Source organism: Takifugu flavidus, chromosome 2 (genome assembly GCF_003711565.1).
Source record: "Takifugu flavidus isolate HTHZ2018 chromosome 2, ASM371156v2, whole genome shotgun sequence".
NCBI lineage: Eukaryota > Metazoa > Chordata > Actinopteri > Tetraodontiformes > Tetraodontidae > Takifugu > Takifugu flavidus.
Window position 1 is genome coordinate 165935 of NC_079521.1, and position 14886 is coordinate 180820.

General features: G+C 53.6%; 1 protein-coding gene across 4 annotated transcripts in view; it reads left to right on the plus strand.

The window, feature by feature from the left end:
* LOC130518343 (tyrosine-protein kinase CSK) overlaps positions 1-9042 on the plus strand; it is a 28270-nt gene extending 19228 nt beyond the window's left edge. For all 4 annotated transcript variants that reach the window (XM_057020872.1, XM_057020890.1, XM_057020880.1 and 1 more), the window contains 10 exons: positions 836-948; positions 2452-2671; positions 4332-4425; positions 4605-4670; positions 4911-5010; positions 5090-5180; positions 6922-6995; positions 7139-7334; positions 7447-7533; positions 7733-9042. In XM_057020872.1, the coding sequence (XP_056876852.1) occupies positions 836-948; positions 2452-2671; positions 4332-4425; positions 4605-4670; positions 4911-5010; positions 5090-5180; positions 6922-6995; positions 7139-7334; positions 7447-7533; positions 7733-7915 (1224 nt within the window). In that variant the 3' untranslated portion in view covers positions 7916-9042. The remainder of the gene's footprint in view (positions 1-835; positions 949-2451; positions 2672-4331; positions 4426-4604; positions 4671-4910; positions 5011-5089; positions 5181-6921; positions 6996-7138; positions 7335-7446; positions 7534-7732) is intronic.
* The last annotated feature ends 5844 nt before the right edge of the window (positions 9043-14886 follow it).

The following is a 14886-nucleotide window of genomic DNA, read 5'->3' on the forward strand; positions in this document are numbered from 1 at the left end:
GCCATGGAATCTATTTCAGGGGTTCTGTTGAGCACCTCGGAGGACTGGAACCACTGGAAGACCCCTGTGAGAGGAGAAGCCCTCAGTGTTGATCAATGATGGTTCCTGGACAGGTTCCACCGACCCAAAACACACCGACTGTCCTCAAGACACATGGAGCAGCAGTTTATGGACCGATGAACTTGTTCCTTTTGGGTCCTCCAACAGTTGGTCAGCTGACCCTCGAACCCTTCACAGACCAGGATCAGGGATCCATGTGAAGACAGAAAAATACTTGAAGGGCTCAAGTTGCTTTGTTCCACAAAGGAAATGTGGTCATAATGGAGGTGTCAACGAGACCATGAGCCCAAAGAGAGCAGCAAGGTTCCTGGTCCAGACCTCCATCCTGGAGGCCCCAGGCCCCAGACCTTAGACCAGGACACAACACCTGTCGGTTAATTGATGTCATGAAGACGTTCCGTCCTCTTTTTACCGCTCCAGTTTCCTCTTTTTGCATCTTAAAGCTGGACTTTGAGCCTCCTTTAGATCCAACAGTGTAAAATGCAAATTCTGTACATTTTTCAACTGGTCTCACAGTTCCAGTAATCTGGAATGTGGTCTCACGTGGTCCTGCAAAGGTTCAGATGGGAGGTGTGCCACTCCAGCAGTGGTCCAGGCTGACCCAAGACCCAGAACCAGCACCAGTATCCAGATTATCTAAACGTCTCACCCTTCAGAACGGGTCCAAGATGCAGTTTGACGAGATGTGCAGCTGGTTATGGAGGCACAGGATTCATCCTATGGAAGCTTCAGCTCATCTGAATCAGTCCCCCTTAATACTGTGCCTCTGTGACAGGATCCAAACTGGTACCGGGCCAGAAACACGGTGGGCAGAGAGGGCACCATCCCAGCTAACTATGTCCAGAAGAGGGAGGGGGTGAAGTCCGGAGGGAAGCTCAGCCTCATGCCGTAAGTACCACACAGCATGTCCACCTGGGTTAGGGTTAGGGTTAGGGAACGTTAGGGGGCCAGGGAACGTTCTCAGCCTTCCAGGTCCAACAGAATTCTTGGCTTAAGCAAAGGGTTCTGAACCCTGTCCTGGGTCCAGCCTCCAGCTACACCCAAAAGATAAGAGATGGAGGCTGGACCCTGTCCTGGGTCCAGGGGTTAGGGTTAAGGTTAAGGTTAGGAGCTAGGGGTTAGGAGTCAGAGTTAGGGGTTAGGAGTTAGGGTTAGGAGCTAGGGGTTAGGGTTAGGGTTAGGAGTCAGAGTTAGGGTTAGGAGTCAGAGTTAGGGTTAGGAGTCAGAGTTAGGGTTAGGGGTTAGGAGTCAGAGTGAGGGTTAGGGTTAGGGGTTAGGAGTCAGAGTGAGGGTTAGGGGTTAGGAGTCAGAGTTAGGAGTTAGGGGTTAGGAGTCAGAGTGAGGGTTAGGAGTCAGAGTGAGGGTTAGGAGTCAGAGTGAGGGTTAGGAGTCAGAGTGAGGGTTAGGAGTCAGAGTGAGGGTTAGGAGTCAGAGTGAGGGTTAGGGGTTAGGGGTTAGGAGCTTTGGGATAATGAGTTCTATGAGTCCCCCCCCATAGATAGAAGTGGGATGTGTGGAGGTCTCCAGCCCTGCAGATCCTGCAGGTGTTGGGGGGGGTTAGGGTTCTCCAGCCCTGCAGATCCTGCAGGTGTTGGGGGGGGTTAGGGTTAGGGTTAGGGTTAGGGGTCTCCAACCCTGCAGATCCTGCAGGTGTTGGGGGGGGTTAGGGGTCTCCAGCCCTGCAGATCCTGCAGGTGTTGGGGGGGGTTAGGGTTAGGGTTAGGGTTAGGGGTCTCCAGCCCTGCAGATCCTGCAGGTGTTGGGGGGGGTTAGGGTTAGGGTTAGGGTTCTCCAGCCCTGCAGATCCTGCAGGTGTTGGGGGGGGTTAGGGTTAGGGGTCTCCAGCCCTGCAGATCCTGCAGGTGTTGGGGGGGGTTAGGGTTAGGGTTAGGGGTCTCCAGCCCTGCAGATCCTGCAGGTGTTGGGGGGGGTTAGGGTTAGGGTTAGGGGTCTCCAGCCCTGCAGATCCTGCAGGTGTTGGGGGGGGTTAGGGTTCTCCAGCCCTGCAGATCCTGCAGGTGTTGGGGGGGGTTAGGGTTAGGGTTAGGGGTCTCCAGCCCTGCAGATCCTGCAGGTGTTGGGGGGGGTTAGGGGTCTCCAGCCCTGCAGATCCTGCAGGTGTTGGGGGGGGTTAGGGGTCTCCAGCCCTGCAGATCCTGCAGGTGTTGGGGGGGGTTAGGGGTCTCCAGCCCTGCAGATCCTGCAGGTGTTGGGGGGGTTCCTGTGGCAGCCTCTGCCTCCATCTCGCTCCTCTTTGGTCCTTTTGTCCATCCTGGCCAGTAAATCTGACTGGAACGTTGGTTGTACTGCCACCTGCTGGAGACAGCTGTAGGAATAAAGGTACTGATCCACAAGCATCACGGTGTAGCTGAGGTTCTGCTCTTCCTCCAGGTGGTTCCATGGGAAGATCACTCGGGAGCAGGCGGAGCGGCTCCTGTACCCTCCAGAGACGGGCCTCTTCCTGGTGCGGGAGAGCACCAACTACCCTGGCGATTACACCCTGTGTGTGAGCTGTGACGGGAAGGTGGAGCACTACCGCATCATTTACCACAACGGCAAGCTCACCATCGACGAGGAGGAGTACTTTGAGAACCTGATGCAGCTGGTTGAGGTGAGGGGCAGCAGCACCGACCCATGTGGATGGGCCTCTGGACTCAGGAGGCCAGTGGCCCAGACACAGACCTCCACCCACTATAGCTGCTGTGCACGTAGACGTGCACGTAGAGAGGCGCTGTGATCTGCCCAGCAGGGGTCGTTGGGTTCTGTTGCCTGGTTCAGGTGGTGGGGCGACGGCGTCCTGGGCTTAACTTAACACACACACACACGCACGCACGCACACACACACACACACACACACACACACACACACAGCTGATCTGGAGATACACACCTGCATCAAACACAAGCAATCACACCTGTGGCAGCTTCCCTGGGTGGTCAGAAGGGTCGGAGCAGGGGTCACAGCAGGGGTCACAGCAGGGGTCGGCAACACGCGGCTCTCTAGCGCCGCCCTAGTGGCTCCCTGGAGCTCTTTCAAAAATATGAAAATGGAAATAGATGGTGTGACTATATTTTATATTTTAATATAATTTCTGTAGGAAGAAAAATGTGACAAACATTCTTACAGTTTTCCAATGCTGTAAAAATGTGTATAATAAATATTTAAATTCAACATCTCATTATAATGGAAGTTAAACTTAAAGCACCATCGTGCAGCAGAGCGGCCACGTGGCGCCTCGTGCTCTCCAGGAGAGCATCTGCGCTCCACTGAGAAGGGTTAGAGAGCCTCGTTATCGAGATTAGCTCGCTAATCAACCCAAACATGTGTTCTAGACTCTATATAACAAAGGGTTGACAGTTTTAGTGCTCTGCTATTACAGCTGCTGATGGGGGAGAGCCCTAACCCTTTCCCAACAGTGCCCCCTGCTGGTTCACGTCACATCCGACATGCTGAGCTTTCTGCTGTAGCTCTGCTGTTCTGGGGGCTCTGGTCACTGGCCAAACACCTGTGTCCTGCATGATGGTCACTGGCCAAACACCTGTGTCCTGCATGATGGTCACTGGCCAAACACCTGTGTGCTGCATGATGGTCACTGGCCAAACACCTGTGTGCTGCATGATGGTCACTGGCCAAACACCTGTGTCCTGCATGATGGTCACTGGCCAAACACCTGTGTGCTGCATGATGGTCACTGGCCAAACACCTGTGTGCTGCATGATGGTCACTGGCCAAACACCTGTGTCCTGCATGATGGTCACTGGCCAAACACCTGTGTCCTGCATGATGGTCACTGGCCAAACACCTGTGTCCTGCATTATGGTCACTGGCCAAACACCTGTGTCCTGCATGATGGTCACTGGCCAAACACCTGTGTGCTGCATGATGGTCACTGGCCAAACACCTGTGTGCTGCATGATGGTCACTGGCCAAACACCTGTGTGCTGCATGATGGTCACTGGCCAAACACCTGTGTGCTGCATGATGGTCACTGGCCAAACACCTGTGTGCTGCATGATGGTCACCTGGATGTGCTACGCTAATACAGGAACTGGTCGGGTCATTGACGGGGTTCACACACCCAGTAGTGTGATCCACAGACAACATTGGGAAGGTGTGAGCTCTGGTTAACTCGGGGTTAACTCGGGGTTAACTCGGGGTTAACTCTGGGTGACACATGTTAGCAGCACTTGACACAGGCTTTGCCTCACAAATGCACCGTTTAGGGGTCAGGGGTCAGGGTGCAGCGCCAGTAACCTGTGTGTGTCCCCAGCACTACACCAAAGACGCGGACGGCCTCTGCACCAGGCTGATCAAACCCAAGGTGATGGAGGGAACGGTGGCGGCCCAAGACGAGTTCTCCAGGAGTGAGTGCACACTGAGCATCACTGGTGTCGCCTTAGACTGTTTTTGTGTGCTGACAGATGCACAACAGCCCTATAAAACAGTGATAGCATAAAGGGGTTAGCCTCCGAGGGTAATGCACGTTGACCTGCATGGAGCTGAGTTCACAAGGTGCTGAAGGTGGTTCTCCTGGTCTGGGCAGGTGGCTGGGCCCTGAACAGGAAGGACCTGAAACTGCTGCAGACCATCGGCAAAGGGGAGTTTGGAGGTGAGACGGTGAATCCATCAGGCCACCACACCAACCCTAACCCTAACCCAACCCCAACCCTAACCCTAACCCTAACCCTAAGCCAACCCCAACCATAACCCTAACCCAACCCCAACCCTAACCCAACCCTAACTCCAACCCAAACTCCAACCCAACCCTAACTCCAACCCTAACCCTAACCAACCCTAACCCTAACCCCAACCCCAACCCTAACCAACTAACGTCTCTCGCTCTTGCCAGATGTGATGGTCGGAGACTACCGGGGGACCAAGGTTGCAGTCAAGTGCATCAAGAACGACGCCACCGCTCAAGCGTTCATTGCCGAGGCCTCAGTCATGACGTAACTACCTGCTGTTCTCCCAGAAGAAGAGAGCTGCTAATGGTGGCTAACGGCTCTGTTGCTCCTCTCTTTCCTAAAGGCAACTGAGGCACAACAACCTGGTGCAGTTGTTGGGGGTAATTGTTGAGGAGCGGGGCAGTCTCTACATCGTCACAGAGTACATGGCTAAGGTAGGGTACCATGACAACCCTCTAGTGCACACGTGCAGCTACAGAGCAGCAGCATGCAGTTAGCATCTCCGCAGGAGAGCAGCTGTATTAAACAGGTTAGGGTTAGTATCAACAGGGTCAGGGTTAGTATCAACGGGGTTAGGGTTAGTATCAGCAGGGTTAGGGTTGGTATTAACAGGGTTAGGGTTAGAAGGTTAGGGTTGGTATCAACAGGGTTAGGGTTGGTATCAACAGGGTTAGGGTTGGTATCAACAGGGTTAGGGTTAGTATCAACAGGGTTAGGGTTGGTATCAACAGGGTTAGGGTTAGTATCAACAGGGTTAGGGTTAGTATCAACAGGGTTAGGGTTAGTATCAACAGGGTTAGGGTTGGTATCAACAGGGTTAGGGTTAGTATCAACAGGGTTAGGGTTGGTATCAACAGGGTTAGGGTTAGGGTTAGTATCAACAGGGTTAGGGTTAGTATCAACAGGGTTAGGGTTAGAAGGTTAGGGTTAGTATCAACAGGGTTAGGGTTGGTATTAACAGGGTTAGGGTTGGTATCAACAGGGTTAGGGTTAGTATCAACAGGGTTAGGGTTAGTATCAACGGGGTTAAGGTTAGTATCAACAGGGTTAGGGTTAGTATCAACGGGGTTAGGGTTAGTATCAACAGGGTTAGGGTTAGTATCAACAGGGTCAGGGTTAGTATCAACAGGGTTAGGGTTAGTATCAACAGGGTTAGAGGGTTAGGGGTTAGAGTTAGTATCAACAGGGTTAGAGGGTTAGGGGTTAGAGTTAGTATCAACAGGGTTAGAGTTAGTATCAACAGGGTTAGGGTTAGTATCAACAGGGTTAGAGGGTTAGGGGTTAGAGTTAGTATCAACAGGGTTAGAGGGTTAGGGGTTAGAGTTAGTATCAACAGGGTTAGAGTTAGTATCAACAGGGTTAGAGTTAGTATCAACAGGGTTAGGGTTAGTATCAAAAGGGTCAGGGTTAGTATCAACAGGGTTAGGGTTAGATGGTTAGGGTTAGTATCAACAGGGTCAGGGTTAGTATCAACAGGGTCAGGGTTAGTATCAACAGGGTTAGGGTTAGAGGGTTAGGGTTAGTATCAACAGGGTCAGGGTTAGAGGGTTAGGGTTAGTATCAACACACTTTACAGATGAGTTTGGACATTAAACTAGAAGTGCAGAGAATATTTATATAAAACTGGAAGAATTGTGATAAGTTAGGAATGTGCAGATGAAAAGTTAAGCTAAAGTGTATAAATAAGTTTAAACTGTAGCTACGTAGGCTAGTGTGTAAGTGTAGTGCAGTGGTGTGTGTGGGGGGTCAGCTGGAGTTCAGCAAGGACCCGGCTCTGGAAAAGAAGCTGGTCCTGGTCCTGAGGGTTCTGAGATGCAGCCAGAGCTTCTTCTGGACGTCCTCGATGGCAGGAAGTGGGTTCCTGTGATGCGTCGGGCAGGTTCCTCCACCCACTGCAGAGCCTAGCACTGAGCGCTAGCACTGAGCGCTAGCGCAGCTGCTATACCAGGCTGTTGGTTAGGGTGCTGTCTATCACACAGACGGCTGAAGGCGGGGGTCTTCCTCAGGAAGGGGGGCTGGTGGGCCTCCTTGATCAGGCGCAGGCGTAGATCTAACCCCCGGGAATGTGGCGTCACATGCCTCCTCGCTAATGTTGTCGGTCTGATGCACTCGCACTTCCACCCTGTAACGAACGGCTGGTTTTGACCTGCACGTGTGCTGTGTGCTCCGATCCAGGGCAGCCTCGTGGACTACCTGCGCTCTCGAGGACGGACCGTGCTCGGCGGCGACTGTTTGCTCAAGTTCTCTCTGTGAGTCTGCTTTCAGGTTTAGGCTGTAAAACAGGCGCTAGCTTGAGTGTTAGCCTTTGGTTGCTGTGTGCTAAAGCCTCTCCCCACCTGAGGGCCTCTGAGTCTGTAACTGCTCATGTGTCCTGTCTGGCTGCACCTTCCAGAGACGTCTGTGAGGCCATGGAGTACCTGGAGGCCAACAACTTTGTCCACAGAGACCTGGCTGCTCGAAACGTGCTGGTTTCTGAAGACAACATTGCCAAAGTCAGCGACTTCGGTCTGACCAAGGAGGCCTCCTCCATCCAGGACACGGCCAAGCTGCCCGTCAAATGGACCTCCCCAGAAGCTCTCAGAGAGAAGGTCCAATGTCCTCCCTGTTTGCCCCCGTTGTTGTTCAGCTCTGTGTCCGTCCTTTCAGACCCCCCCCTCCAGCTGTGTCAGTGCCTGTCTGACGGGGGCTCTTGTCTTTCAGAGGTTTTCCACCAAGTCGGACGTCTGGAGCTATGGGATCCTGCTCTGGGAGATCTACTCTTTTGGCCGGGTGCCTTATCCTAGAATTGTAAGTACCCGGACCCCACCAGCAGGGGGCAGGCTTTGTCAGCGGGAGCCACAGGAAGCGTGGGTCAGAATGTGTGCTCAGGCCTCCTGAGGAGCGAGCAGAAGCAGACGTTAGCATGAGTGCGTGTGGAAGGGGGGAATGATGGGATGGAGGGAAGCAGCTGTTTCTGAAGCGTCTCCGTCCTCTCTGTCTCCCCCAGCCGCTGAAGGAGGTGGTGCCTCGGGTAGAGAAGGGATACAAGATGGACGCCCCGGACGGGTGCCCCCCCGCTGTGTATGACCTGATGAAGCAGTGCTGGACCCTGGACTCGGCCTCACGACCCTCCTTCCGGATGCTGAGGGAGAAGCTGCAGCATATCAGAGCCAAGGAGCTCTACCTGTAGAGAGGGGGTGGGGGGACAGCGAGAGGCCGGACTGAGGCACGGCTGTGACCAGAGGAGGGGGGGCGCAGGACCCTTCTCCCGCTGTCTTGTGGGACCATGACCCCTGCCCAGGCAGTCCACCAGCCCCCCACCACCACCTGTGCTTCCACTGAACTGGTTTCCTGTTTGTGTTGTGCAGCTTCTTTCTTCTCTTGATGGCCCTTTGGCCTCTGTCCCCCCCCCTCCTGGTCTGGCCTCTGCCCCCCCCCCCCTCTTGGTCTGCCCTTTGGCCTCCTTCCCCCCCCCCCTGGTCTGCCCTCTGTCCCCCCCTCCTGGTCTGCCCTTTGGCGTCTGCCCCCCCCTCCTGGTCTGCCCTTTGGCCTCTGCCCCCCTCCTGGTCTACCCTCTGCCCCCTGCCCCCCCTCCTGGTCTGCCCTCTGTCCCCCCCTCCTGGTCTGCCCTCTGGCCTCTGCCCCCCCCCCCCCAGAACCCTCCTCTCCTCCTTTAATCCTCCTCCTCTCCCAAACATGGCATTACCTGGAGGGGAGGCGGGCCTTTTCCTCCATGTTTGTCAGGTGCTGTCTTCTTCTGCGTGGACCTGTGGTCTTCATCATTCCGCCCCCCCTCCCAGGGTGGTGTCAGGTGTGGGGCCTTCGCTCTGTGCCAAAGTGCCTCCAGTCTGCAGAGCTCCACCTCCCTCCATCGGATTATCGTGCATCCATTTTTTAATTGCCTTTTTTATTCAATCTTTTTTTAGCTTTGCTTTTTGACAGGGGGGGCTATCAAACTGTTTTTTAACCCCCCCACCGCCAACACCTTGTCAGTGATGTTCCACCTCTACCCAGCGGAGCAGGAGCGGAGCGGGGCGGCCCCCCCGCAGCAGCAGACGGTGGGGGGGTGGACAAACATGGTGGACTCATCATAAGTGGGCTTGTTTTTATATCAAAATCTATTTAAATGATTAAAAAGAGCAGCGCGACGTCAAAGAGGACTCGGAGAAGAACGGAGGACTTTGAGGAACGTTCTGTGTCTGGGGGGTGGGGGGTCGGGGGTGCATGCTGTGTGTGAGGCCTTGGGCTCAACTGTCAGTGCTGTCAGTGTCATTGTTTTATTATGCTATCATGAATAAATCATTCCATCTGCAACCAGCCAGAGCCCCTGCATCTCTGTGGAGCCCTGCAGCAACCCTGCAGGAACCCTGGCAGCAGGGGTCTCCTGCACCTGGACCTTCTGTCCTGCACCTGGACCGTCTGTCCTGCACCTGGAGCTTCTGTTTGGTTGGTTGGGGCCCCACCCCACTTTCCTCTGGACCTTTACCTCCCTTGTTGGCAGTTGGTTTCAGGTCTTTCCAACCTGGAGATCAAATGGCCAGAAGCCCATCGGTGGGGCTCCTCAGCAGGTGTTCTGCTAGTGTATAATAAGCCTCAACAAAGAGGAAGGTTTTAAGTCTGATCTTAAAGTAGCGATGGAGTCAGCCTCCTGTACCTGGACAGGGAGCTGGTTCCATAGCAGGGGGGCCTGGACAGGGAGCTGGTTCCATAGCAGGGGGGCCTGGACAGGGAGCTGGTTCCATAGCAGGGGGGCCTGGACAGGGAGCTGGTCCCATAGCAGGGGGGCCTGGACAGGGAGCTGGTCCCATAGCAGGGGGGCCTGGACAGGGAGCTGGTCCCATAGCAGGGGGGCCTGGACAGGGAGCTGGTTCCATAGCAGGGGGCCTGGACAGGGAGCTGGTTCCATAGCAGGGGGGCCTGGACAGGGAGCTGGTTCCATAGCAGGGGGCCTGGACAGGGAGCTGGTTCCATAGCAGGGGGCCTGGACAGGGAGCTGGTTCCACAGCAGGGGGGCCTGGTAGCTAAATGCTCGGCCCCCCATTCTACCCCTAGAGACTCTGGGGACCACAAGTAGACCAGCATCCTGAGAGCGGAGCGGTCTATTGGGCTGGTAAGGTGTCACTAGCTCCTCCAGGTAGGATGGAGCTAGGCCTCTGAGGACCTTGTAGGTCAGAAGAAGGGTTTTAAAAATTATTCTAAATTTAACGGGCAGCCAATGAAGCGACGCCATTACAGGAGTCATGTGACCTGTGGTCAATACCTGTCAGAACTCTGGCTGCAGCATTTTGGATCAACTGGAGGCCTCTTAAAGAGTTGTTTGGACCCCCTGATAATAAAGAATTACAGTAGTCCAGCCTGGAAGTAACAAATGCTGGACTAACTTTTCAGCATCATGGTGGGTCAGTAGCTTCCTGATCTTTGAGATGTTCCTCAAGTGAAAAAAGGCACTTCTAGAGACTAATTTAATGTGTGAGTTGAAGGAGAGATTTTGATCAAAAGTTACTCCAAGATTCCTCACAGGGAGACTAGATGTTAATGAGATCCCATCTAGAGTGATTATGTGATCTACTCTATCGTGTGATCTACTCTATCATGTGATCTAGTCTATCATGTGACCGTGTGATCTACTCTATCATGTGATCTACTCTATCATGTGATCGTGTGATCTACTCTATCATGTGATCGTGTGATCTACTCTATCATGTGATCTACTCTATCATGTGATCGTGTGATCTACTCTATCATGTGATCTACTCTATCATGTGATCGTGTGATCTACTCTATTGTCGCTACCAACCTTGAGGTCAGTGACGTCGTGCTTTGACCTTCTGATCAGCTGGTGAAGGATCAGACGCTTCACAGGTATGAAGGAGCGTCGGTCGGCCCAGCTGCTGGGGGGGGACACGTGCACACACGTGCACACACGTGCACACCCGCATCCTCCAGGTCTCCTGCTGGGTGGACTGGGATTCTGGCCCGTTGTGATGGCAGGGACTGGGAGCTGAGGGGACGTGCGGTTATGTAAGGCCGGCGGTCTGTGCTGCTGTCAGGAAGGATCATGGCAGCCCCCCACCCCCCAGGCCCCGCCCCCACAGCCCAGCCCCCCCCAGCCCAGCCCCCCCCACAGACCAGTCACAAATCAGCTCTCCAGAGGGGAATCACAAATCCTGAGGTCACAGCGAAGCTTTACGGCAGATTTGATGTTTGGGTGAAGGGTGTGATGGAGAGTCTCCGGGGTCAAAGGTCAGCCAGGGGATTAAGGACGTGCTCATCATGTTCCTTTCACCTCGCAGCCTTCTGGTGGTTCAGGTCCAGGTCCAGGTCCAGGTTCAGGTCCTTTATTGTCCCACACGGGGAAATTTACAGTGCAACAACAGCAGGAGCATGCAGAGAAAAATAAGATAAAAATAGAATTCAGAATAAACACAGGACGTATATTCACAGTGATCCAGGTAAGTGGCTACTCTGGATACCTGTACACCTGTACACCTGTACGCCTGTACGCCTGTACACCTGTACGCCTGTACACCTGGATACCTGTACGCCTGTACACCTGTACGCCTGTACACCTGGATACCTGTACGCCTGTACACCTGGATACCTGTACGCCTGTACACCTGTACGCCTGTACACCTGGATACCTGTACGCCTGTACACCTGTACGCCTGTACACCTGGATACCTGTACGCCTGTACACCTGTACGCCTGTACACCTGGATACCTGTACACCTGGATACCTGTACGCCTGTACACCTGTACACCTGGATACCTGTACACCTGGATACCTGTACGCCTGTACACCTGGATACCTGTACGCCTGTACACCTGGATACCTGTACGCCTGTACACCTGGATACCTGTACACCTGGATACCTGTACACCTGTACGCCTGTACGCCTGTACACCTGTACGCCTGTACACCTGTACACCTGTACGCCTGTACACCTGTACGCCTGTACACCTGTACAGGAACAGAGGGTGAGCACAACGTACATCCCAGAATATCTAATATTCAGATTGTGCTCGCGGCCGTTATGTTTCTTGGGCGTTGGAGGCTGGAGGATTAAAATGGAGCCCGTTAGTGGCGCCGCTCTGATGAGGGCTCGCGGTGACGGGCCCGTGACTGGCCAACGCTCCGCCGGAGGCCCCAGCTCCCTAATCCTGACGCCCCCACGGCTCCAGGTTCTGAGCACCCGCAGGAGCCTTAATCGGCTCTTCAGTTCTGGATCTGCAGGCGGGGAGGAGACGCTGAGTCCACGTGACCACACGACGCCCCGGGACCCTGACGACTGCTGCGGGTCCAGTCGGGCCTGGAAGCCTTAAAGGTGTGTGGGGGGGGGGGCTGAGGTCCAGTTACTGAGGTCCAGTTACTGACCTGAGGTCCAGTTACTGACATGAGGTCCAGTTACTGACCTGAGGTCCAGTTACTGACATGAGGTCCAGTTACTGACCTGAGGTCCAGTTACTGACATGAGGTCCAGTTACTGACATGAGGTCCAGTTACTGACGCCCAGTTACTGACCTGAGGTCCAGTTACTGACATGAGGTCCAGTTACTGACCTGAGGTCCAGTTACTGACATGAGGTCCAGTTATCAACATGAGGTCCAGTTACTGACGCCCAGTTACTGACATGAGGTCCAGTTACTGACATGAGGTCCAGTTACTGACCTGAGGTCCAGTTACTGACATGAGGTCCAGTTACTGACATGAGGTCCAGTTACTGACGCCCAGTTACTGACCTGAGGTCCAGTTACTGACATGAGGTCCAGTTACTGACATGAGGTCCAGTTATCGACATGAGGTCCAGTTACTGACGCCCAGTTACTGATGCCCAGTTACTGACATGAGGTCCAGTTATCGACATGAGGTCCAGTTACTGACGCCCAGTTACTGACATGAGATCCAGTTATCGACATGAGGTCCAGTTACTGACCTGAGGTCCAGTTATCGACATGAGGTCCAGTTACTGACATGAGGTCCAGTTACTGACGCCCAGTTACTGATGCCCAGTTACTGACCTGAGGTCCAGTTATCGACATGAGGTCCAGTTACTGACGCCCAGTTACTGACGCCCAGTTACTGACATGAGGTCCAGTTACTGACATGAGGTCCAGTTTCTGACGCCCAGTTACTGACATGAGGTCCAGTTACTGACATGAGGTCCAGTTACTGACATGAGGTCCAGTTACTGACGCCCAGTTACTGACATGAGGTCAACACGTCCACATCCACAACATCTGGCCGCTGCACGTTCGCTAGCACGGGGCGACCGCGTAGCCGCGTCCCTCAGCACCTGTGTCACCGTTGTGCAGTCATGTGACCGCCTGCAGCCTCCCCATTGGTTGGTTCAGCTCATGCTCTGATTGCTCTGATGTTGCTCTGATGCTGCTCTGATGTTGCTCTGATTGCTCTGATGCTGCTCTGATGTTGCTCTGATTGCTCTGATGTTGCTCTCATGTTGCTCTGATTGCTCTCATGTTGCTCTGATGTTGCTGTCATGCTGCTCTGATGTTGCTCTGATTGCTCTGATGCTGCTCTGATGTTGCTCTGATTGCTCTGATGTTGCTCTCATGTTGCTCTGATTGCTCTCATGTTGCTCTGATTGCTCTCATGTTGCTCTGATGTTGCTCTCATGTTGCTCTGATGTTGCTCTGATTGCTCTGATGTTGCTCTGATGTTGCTCTGATGTTGCTCTGATTGCTCTGATGTTGCTCTGATGTTGCTCTGATGTTGCTCTGATGTTGCCCTGATTGCTCTGATGCTGCTCTGATGTTGCTCTGATTGCTCTGATGTTGCTCTGATGTTGCTCTGATTGCTCTGATGTTGCTCTGATTGCTCTGATGTTGCTCTGATTGCTCTGATGTTGCTCTGATGTTGCTCTGATGTTGCTCTGATGTTGCTCTGATGTTGCTCTGATGTTGCTCTGATTGCTCTGATGTTGCTCTGATGTTGCTCTGATGTTGCTCTGATGTTGCTCTGATTGCTCTCATGTTGCTCTCATGTTGCTCTGATGTTGCCCTGATTGCTCTGATGTTGCTCTAATGCTACTCTGATGTTGCTCTGATTGCTCTGATGTTGCTCTGATGTTGCTCTGATTGCTCTGATGTTGCTCTGATGTTGCTCTGATTGCTCTGATGTTGCTCTAATGCTACTCTGATGTTGCTCTGATTGCTCTGATGTTGCTCTGATGTTGCTCTGATTGCTCTGATGTTGCTCTGATGTTGCTCTGATTGCTCTGATGTTGCTCTGATTGCTCTGATGTTGCTCTGATGTTGCTCTGATTGCTCTCATGTTGCTCTGATGTTGCTGATGTTGCTCTGATTGCTCTCATGTTGCTCTGATGTTGCTCTGATTGCTCTCATGTTGCTCTGATGTTGCTCTGATTGCTCTCATGTTGCTCTGATGTTGCTCTGATGTTGCTCTGATTGCTCTCATGTCGCTCCTCCTCAGGTTATGCAGCAGCAGCTTGGACACCTGAACATCTATGAAGATCTGTGGCTGATCTGGGGACGGAGATCAAAGACGAGCAGGCCTCCGTGCTCCCCACCATGGGGCGGGGGGGCTGCACATGCACGCCCCCCCGGCTGCACATGCACGCCCCCCCGGCTGCACATGCACGCCCCCCCGGCTGCACATGCACGCCCCCCGTGATGTAACAGCACCTCCTCTGAAGGTCCCCGGCTGCCCTGCAGTGCTGCTTCATGTTCATTTGACTTTGAAGCATCAAGGTTCCAAGTCGCAGACAACATGTTTCCTGCACCACTTGTCAGCATGAATTTCTATTTTGCGCCTGACATTTCACCTCCTGCCCTGGGCTCCTGAGCACGCCAGTGGGGGGGGGGCGGGTTGCTGGGATTTGTGCCAGCAACCATCTCCACGGGCAGCAGGCAGTGAGCGAGGCCAGTGCACGTGTGGAGCAGCATCAGGCTCTTCATCAAGATCATTTCAATAAAAACGGCTCCTCTCCTTCCAACTCGAGCTCTGCGTGTCTCCTATACCTACTAGCCCTGAGAGATGCTAATTTAGCTCTGCGTGTCTCCTATACCTACTAGCCCTGAGAGATGCTAATTTAGCTCTGCGTGTCTCCTTCTATACCTACTAGCCCTGAGAGATGCTAATTTAGCTCTGCGTGTCTCCTTCTATACCTACTAGCCCTGAGA